Raw genomic sequence first — 8,606 nt, forward strand, 5'->3', positions numbered from 1 at the left:
TAAAGAGTCCCTTTCAAATGTTCAAAAACGAAATAAAGGGGTGCGTTTGCAAAAGCAAGAAAGCGAAAATTCAATTAAGCAATCACAAAATCCACCTAGCCATATATCAATTAATCATCACCATCATCTCATCTGGGAGCCACTCATCAAACGGACCAAACTCAAAATCAGATTGTGGGTCCAAAAATTTATTCTCACTCTCTTCAGTTTATTAACCTATCTCACCAACAAATTATTACATTTCACAAAAACATTAATTTAGATTGTATGTTGCAGACACTGCTTCTGATTTTTCTAGGTTCTGATGATCTTGTTGAGTTCAAAATTGGGTTAATGAGTTTTTGTTTTATTGCTTTGTCTACTTCTAACATTGCTAATTAATTACTGCTCCCACCATCACCATGCTCCTTCTTCCTCTAACTTATCTGGTACAAAAAGCAGGGTAATTGCACCTGTATGGAGAAAATATCTTCAGTTTCTGTGTGTCCGTACGTTTGCATGTTCATTCCATTGAACCCAAAATTATGCTTGCACATCAATTTATTTTAGATTAATCACTTCAAATGAACCAAATCAAATTCTTGTGCCTTTCATTTTATAATTGGGTTCTTATTTCTGATAAAAAAAAACCCTCTTATTCAAAAACTATATATTAACAATGTAAAACCATTTTATACTGTGTAGGTGTAAGTTTCTTAATTTTGGTCTACATTGGGAAAAGTTAATTTTCTGGTATTATTAATTGAATAAAAATAAAAACTTTACCTTTATAACTTGGTACTAAAGGATAAAATTGGTGAATTATGAAGGTAATGTTAGTTTGGAGGGGAGAGTAATGTAAAAAGATGGAGATGATATTGTAGGAAAGTTTTGTTTATACCTTTTAGAAAAAAGTGAAAAGATGGTATTTGATTGGATTGTAATGGTAATTTTCCATTGAAGTTGTAACATATATCTCAGTACAGATCACCCACCAATTACCCACTGTCTGCAGAAGCCGCCTCATAAACTGAGTTTCCCTCAAACTCTCACACCACAACACACCAATAGAGAGAAACAAAGAGAGAGAGAGGGAATTAAGGAGCAAGAGTAGTAACTTTTTGTTGGCATAGAGAGAAAGAGAGAGAGAGAGATGGGGAAAGGGGACAAAAGGGTTCAGCTTTTTGAGGGTGAAAGTGAGATCTTTTAAGCGCACATCCATTTAGCAAGAGGCAGAGTCTTAAACCACAAAGTGTGAAAGAGAGAGAGAGTGAGAGAGAGAGAGAGAGAAAGAAAAACACACACAAGAACAGAAGAAAAAAAGACTTAATGTGCACGCCATTGGGGTGAGATAGATAGATAGAGAGAAGAAAATGAAGTTGCAAAGCTAAACCAACACAACCTCTCCAAATTAGGGCTTTTATTCTTTGCAATCATATTTCCACTCTTTCACTTCGCTCTCCAAACTCACACAGGTAACACAACACAACCCAAAACACTTCTTCATAAACCCTTCCTTAAAAAAACAAAACCCATGTTTTGTTTTCCTTATTTTTCTCGAATCTCTTTTTTCTTGCTGTTCTTTCGAACTTATTTTATTACCACTTTTTTTTGTGTTTTCAGTGCTTCAGACATGTTGGACTACGAATGGGGAAACCCGTCTTCAATAATGCTAACAGGAAACGAGGAGACCGCCGCCGGAGCTTCCGACCAAACCCACCGTCAAATCTTCGACCACTACGCCTCACACTCGCTCATCCCCGACCACTTTCTTCACGCGCCAACACACTCCAACGCCACCACCGCCGCGGCCGCCACCGTCGACTACACCAACCACCACCACCACTTCAACCCGCAACCCCACCACCACCACCTCAACCACCACCACCACCCGTTCTTCGACCCACGCGCCTTCCACGGCGCGTCTTCCACCTCCTACCCTCCAACCCCATCCATGCTCTCCCTTGACCCGCTGCCCCACGTCAACGCCGCCAACTGCGGCCCAGGGCCCGGACCCGGCCCAGGCGGACTCCTCCTTGTTCCGAAGTCTGAGGACGTCGGGCGGCCCATGGACTTTGTCGGCTCACGAATTGGCCTAAATCTCGGAGGTCGAACGTATTTCTCCTCCGAGGATGATTTCGTGAGCCGTCTCTACCGTCGGTCTCGGCCGGCGGAATCGGGTTCGGCGGCTTCCTCGAACTCGCCGCGCTGCCAGGCCGAGGGATGCAATGCTGATCTGTCTCAGGCCAAGCACTACCACCGCCGCCACAAAGTGTGCGAGTTCCACTCCAAAGCCGCCACCGTTATCGCCGCCGGGTTGACTCAGCGATTCTGCCAGCAATGCAGCAGGTTGTGGTGGCGCTTGTTTGTTCCCCACCGGCGGAAAATTAACATCAATCATTGAGTTCCCATCTCCCAGGGGCATTTCCGTCTTTTCGTTCCTCCTTGCATACCAATTTTATTTCACTTTGCAACACAACACACTGAACTAACCAACGGGTTAAACTTAGTTCAAATTAAATGTTCATTCAATTGGGAAGCCTCTTGAAATGACGAAAACATCCTTCGTTTTCGTTCAAAATTTTTTCCTTGATTATGAACTCCAACGTGCATTAAGTGCACTACTCCACCCTAACAAAAAACTATGATTAAAATCTGTGTGGGTCTTATTTTTACCTTAGTCTCTTAGAAATTAATAAAATGTCGGAAATTAAAAGTTGATGTTTTTGATGGATGGGAGGGGTGGGGTGAAAAAGACGAATGTGCCCTTGGGAGAGTGTTGATAATGATTGAGTTAGCCGTACGTGGGGAAATCCCGAGGGCATTTGCGTCCCTAACATGTTTCTTGTTTGCTCTTACTCTACTTTCAGTTTTGCAACCTACGTACTGCATCGTTTTGCTCCTTTTAGTTAGTACCATTAAAAACCGCTGCATAGTGCATTGCATCAACAAAATAAAAACTATATACTATTATTATTATTATTTTTTGGGGGTACGTGTTTGCCTAATTAATTAACTATTGTTTGATTTTGACGTGCAGGTTCCATCTTCTCTCTGAGTTTGATAACGGAAAACGTAGCTGCAGGAAGAGATTGGCAGATCACAATCGCCGCAGAAGAAAAACTCAGCAACCATCTCAAGAAATTCAGAAATCTCAACCCTCTTTGGATAATGTTGCAAGTACAACTTCTCTCTCTCATTCTCTTTTCTTTTTCTTCTTCTTCTTTCTACTATGTTCAATTCTCACTCTATTTGTTGTAATGGCTCATTAAAAACCGACCACTAATCAAGATCCAAATTATCTTGTCATCAAAGAATGAAAAAATCAATCCTTTTTTAAATTTACACAAACCATATTTCCAATCTTTCCTTTCTCATAAACATGCATGATTCCTTAAAAATTATGTGAAGGGAGCATGAGGGTTTTCTCTGGTTCTACTTTTGCAACAACTGTGCATTTTTTTTTGAAGGATCTCCACCTGACTCCGGAGCTCAGTCGTCGTCGGTGACGGTGGCGGTGTCACCGCCGGACTATTTCCGGCAGAGGCCGTATCAGAGCACAAACCCTTCTACAAATTCAAGCTCACTGTTTTTCTCTAGCGGGTAGTGCATGTTGGAGCAGTTTAATTTGCATGGCTAATCAACATTTGCAAGGAATTAACGAAGGAGCGTCAACAACAATAATGATGATGATAATAATATATATATAGTGAACTAGTACTACTACTTCTTCTTCCACTTGTAACTCCCAATCTCAGTTTCAAAGTTTGTATTAATCTGGAGTTATTAATTTGTACGAATTTGATTTAAAGCATCTATGTTAATCACCCTCTTAATATCAATTGTGTGTGTTTTTGAATAATTGGGTGGTGATGGTGGTGGTGGTGGTGATGGTAGCTAGGGATATAGTAAGAAAGTAGCAAATGGAATGGTGAGGAATGGCCCCTACCATTTTTATGATGTGTTCAGCTTTATTTTCACTGCTGTAAAATTTAGTTATGGTAAACCGTAGAAGGGAAAATTGGACCCCTCAATTTGGATTTTCCCGGAAATAGGACCTGTTTGGTTTCTGAGGAAATTGTGGCAGCTGAGCACGGGTGTTGAGGTGTATACACATATTGATTTTGGAGCATTGAATTATTTTCGTTTTGTCTGGGCATGGAATTTTTCCGGAAAAATGAAGGGATGATGGGAATTAATATAATAATATTATGAGTGTGAATTAATGTGTATAATAAGTATATAGTGAAGTTAAATAAAAGTGGTAATAAAATAGGGTTGATGTGAATTTGTAGCTAGGAACATTTATTGGAATCCCTAGCCGTCAAGCTGTCTCCTCTATGGAAGCTATATAGCTGTACTAAACCCAGTTAATTGTTTCCAATATCAACCTGCAGATGCCCTTTTCTCTCTCTCTCTCTCTCTCTCTCTCTCTCTCACTCAACAATCTCATCATACATGTGTGGCTATTCCTTGTTAAGTACCTAACGCTTGGGTCTACCTATAAACCAAACCAAACTTGAGGGAGGATATCCTAATCTTCCACCTCATCTTACCATTTCATTGCATGCCTCCATAATGCTAAGATTTCCTCTCTCTTCACTTCAATGCTTAAATACACAATACATATGACCAACTTCTACCAAGTAATCTCAAAACTCATTCATAAATATCATTAATATATAATATACATATATGTTCAACATCTCACATCTACCAACTAATTCATTATACCGATTTTATCAACTAATTGGTGAAATCTCAATGAAATCGATTTTCATCGACTAATTGATATATCGCGATAAAATACCTATATTTCAATTCTTATATAATAAGTAGATAATGTAATGGACTGTCTTCTCACCATTACTTTAATATAAAACAGATGGTTTATTTAAATTTTAGACTAATTGGTGAAATTTCGATGAAATCAACAAAATTGATGAAATCGATTTCATCAACTAATTGATGAAATCGATTTCATCAACTAATTGATATATCGCGATCAAATAGCTGTATTTCAATCCTTATATAATAAGTAGATAATGTAATGGAATGTAATGGACAGTCTTCTCACCATTACCTTGATATAAAATAGATGGTTTATTTAAATTTTAGACTATAGATTCAACAAAAACAAAAGGAGAACATAAAATGCAATTAATCATTAAACACCATATCTTCATGCTTATGCTTAGTATATGACTTTGAATCTTTTTACCTTATACCACTTTTCCTAGCTGCTTTACATTGTGACCTCCTTCTCACTGTCTAGATTGCTCTGCATTTCATTTTGACAAACAAAATTCTGCAGCTACATTTTCAGTCCTTCACGAATTTCACTTCAATATGAATTAGTAATATTTAAGATATTTTATTATATATAAATTGGGTAGAAATATTTTTTATAAATTGATTTTACGTACTTCTTAATAAGATTAAATTGATACCATTAATGTGTGTTTTTGAAAAAAGATAATGATGGTGTGGTAAGAATTAGCATGTAAGAAATGGTGGAAAGTATGATAATGGTGATTTAATTATGGTGTGTTTGGTGGGAACATGGTGACTGGTTAGGCTGAGTGGCAGATGAAGGTGTGGTGTGTGTAAAGATGTCTAACGCGTTTAGGGCATCCCACACACCCACCCATGTGGTGCATGTTTTTATGGATAGTGCAAGCAAACAATAAGAATGGGAAGGTACACGTAGCCATAGCCATATCAAGTTCTTACATCAGATTATCATTAATACTGTGCCCTTCAACCATTTCCATCCTTTTTTTTCACACACCATTTCTTTGAGTTTTAGTACTCTCATCAAATTAGGCAATGTGTGTGAGCACCTCGACAACTTTTGTCTCAATTATTGCCAACAAATTATCCTCTCTTATTCACTCTTCACTTAGGGTAAAATAATAATAATAATACTAATATCTACCCACCAAATTAATCACTGCCTCATTTATGCTATCTTCTCACCAATCTTAGCTTAATTAGCCTTATCATTCACATTATTTCACTTCCATCTTGCCTGCCCAAAACTTTTCTAGAGACTAGACTTTTGTTTTCTTCTTCACACACATGTGTACTTTCTCAAAAAATTTCATTCATTCATTGAGAAAAACAAAAACTTATCCTTTTATATTTAATATTGCTACCATTTCTTATATTTTTTAATGTATGGAGACAAGTTTTTTTTTTTATCAAAGTTATACAAGTGATTTAGATAATCTTTTAATGTTATTGTTTTAATTTTAAGTCTCTTGTCAATATTTTAGGGTTCTATTTAATATATTTGTATATTATTTTTAATTAGCAAAGAATTAATAAATTTTAAAAAAAAAATATAAAATACTTCAAAAATATTTCAATCCTTATACAGATAGATAATTGATAATTAGACGGTTGAGATCTCAGTCATAATAATTTTTTAAATAAAAAAATTTATAATTAATCATAATATTGAGCCTCACATAAAGAATACATGTAAAACCTTACATTATACGCACAAAAACCTTCTACTACCACATCCTGATATTGAACAATTTCAAACATAAATAAAAACAAGATATTCACTGGAGTGCCTCAAGACAGCCCCAACATGCAAACAATATGTTTTTGCATTTGTAGTTCTAAGACATAGTATGATTTGTGTATTTGTATGCTTAATATATTTGTTAATATTTTTAAAAATATTTTAATATAATTTTTCAACAATCTCTATTGATTGAAAAAAGTAATCATTATTAGTGAGAACATAATTGAACTGCTAAGAGTAGTTTCCTATCCAAACATGTATCTAATTATCCATAATCGAGTGTCTGTGGCCATGGATTCGAACCTAAAATAGAAAACCAACAAGACATATTGGTTTCATCTTCTGCTTTAATTTGCTAGAGAAAAAAAAGTTTATTATTATATATAAATATTTTACAGATTATAGAAATGGATCGAAATATTTCAACAAATTTGGAACATCAAATATAAAAGTAATCATTTAATTGCTTACACACATATATGTGACCTGCTTTCTTTACTTAGTTTCAAAGATTTTTTTTTTTAACTTTTTACTTATGAAATGATATTATGTGACCAGTGTATTTTGTTGACACATCAAATCTAATTAATTAGGTGGTTTTAATATTTTGAAGTTTTTACTTCAATCCCAAATTCTTATGCATTTTTCTTTACATGATATTGATCTATATTGTCTTTAACTGAAAATAGAGTTTGTGATGTGATATACTTAGAAAAGTCATCATAACTTGAAATATGAATAGTATTTTTAAGTAGTGAGGACACACACAATTCTTGATGCATTAACCAAGTAAAAAAGGAATAAAAATTCTCTGGCTAGGAGACCCTGGAATCATCATAATTTTTTTTAGAAGCAAAATATTAGGTAAAAAACAAAATAACAACAAGAGAGCTAATTAGCTTGCGATAACTCCATTAAGTTTCAACCTTTCTTTCAATTGTGTTATGATAATTTAATAATTGATATTTAAAATTTTAGTAGAAATATAAACAGTTTTTTAACCATGTATATAATCAATAATCATTAAATATTAACTAATTTAAAAATAAAAAATAATTAATCATTATACTAATTAAATTAAATATAATTTTATAAATTAAAAAATTATTGGTATCTAAAATAATTTATATTATTAATAAAAATTTATAAAGTTTATATTAATAATAAAACTACTTTAAATATCAATATTTTTTAATTTATAAAATAATATTTAATTTAGTCAATATCATAATTACTTATATTTTATTTTTAAATTAGTTGATATTTAATAATTTTTTTATAACGAGTAAAAATTATAATTACATTCTAAGAGACACTTGCTTGATATGTTTTTAAAATGTCATCCTTTTTATCTCATGGATTTCAAGTTTTTGGCCATGTGTTCTTGAATTATTGTAATTTTTATTATAGAACAACACGTGTGATATATTCTTTTTTAAATAATTATCTCTCATTAACTTCTAAGAAAGTAACATGTCTCATTTGTAATTTCTTCTTTTGATTTCAATAAATAACATAGATAAAAGAGAGAGAAAATGTAATAAATTAAGAGAAATAAACATTATATGTGTTGTAAACTTGTGACACAAAATATTGTATAAATGATTCTATGAATTTTTTTATTGGGCAATGAATGAATTAAATGATTGTGTGAACAATCCAACACTTACTGCTTTATACACATTCTTGGAGAGACTTGAACCATAAATATTTTTAATTAAAATAGTCTTTTGCCAACTAATCTATGCTTAGTAGTATAATGAAATCTGACATTAATTATGATTCTCTCAAAAAGGTAAACAGTATAAAATTAACTAGCACACTTCAAAACAATTAAACCATTACATACTGTACCTAACCCAACAGGTTCCACCACGTGGTTTATTCCTAGGTTCTTTCTTCCCTTAGATTAATAATTAATCATGAGCTAAAACAACCTTTTAGGTAAAATAATTCTGTTCAAGACTTTCTTTCAAAGATTTTAATATAATCATATTTTCAAGACTTAAGACTTTTTTTTTCAAATCAATTTCTCTATAATTATTTTTTAGTCGATTACATTTTTTTTGGTAAATCAAGTAAAAACATT

General features: G+C 33.6%; 1 protein-coding gene across 1 annotated transcript; it reads left to right on the forward strand.

Annotated features, from left to right (window-relative positions):
• The first annotated feature begins 795 nt into the window (after positions 1-795).
• SPL8 (squamosa promoter binding protein-like 8) lies at positions 796-3,821 on the forward strand. Its single transcript, XM_068622581.1, has 4 exons — positions 796-1,454; positions 1,603-2,328; positions 3,020-3,159; positions 3,450-3,821. Exons 2-4 carry the CDS (start codon positions 1,613-1,615, stop codon positions 3,584-3,586), a joined length of 993 nt encoding a protein of 330 aa, XP_068478682.1. The 5' UTR covers positions 796-1,454; positions 1,603-1,612; the 3' UTR covers positions 3,587-3,821.
• Positions 3,822-8,606: the final 4,785 nt, after the last annotated feature.

Source organism: Phaseolus vulgaris, chromosome 10 (assembly GCF_051622355.1).
Source record: "Phaseolus vulgaris cultivar YP4 chromosome 10, ASM5162235v1, whole genome shotgun sequence".
Classification (NCBI taxonomy): domain Eukaryota; kingdom Viridiplantae; phylum Streptophyta; class Magnoliopsida; order Fabales; family Fabaceae; genus Phaseolus; species Phaseolus vulgaris.

Bases quoted from the DNA above. Each gene is read 5' to 3' on its own strand.
- SPL8 (XM_068622581.1), top strand. From the start codon at position 1,613: ATGTTGGACTACGAATGGGGAAACCCGTCTTCAATAATGCTAACAGGA. The intron at 2,329-3,019 runs GTTGTGGTGGCG...TTTGACGTGCAG, and splicing joins TTCTGCCAGCAATGCAGCAG to GTTCCATCTTCTCTCTGAGT. The intron at 3,160-3,449 runs GTACAACTTCTC...TTTTTTTTGAAG, and splicing joins CTCTTTGGATAATGTTGCAA to GATCTCCACCTGACTCCGGA.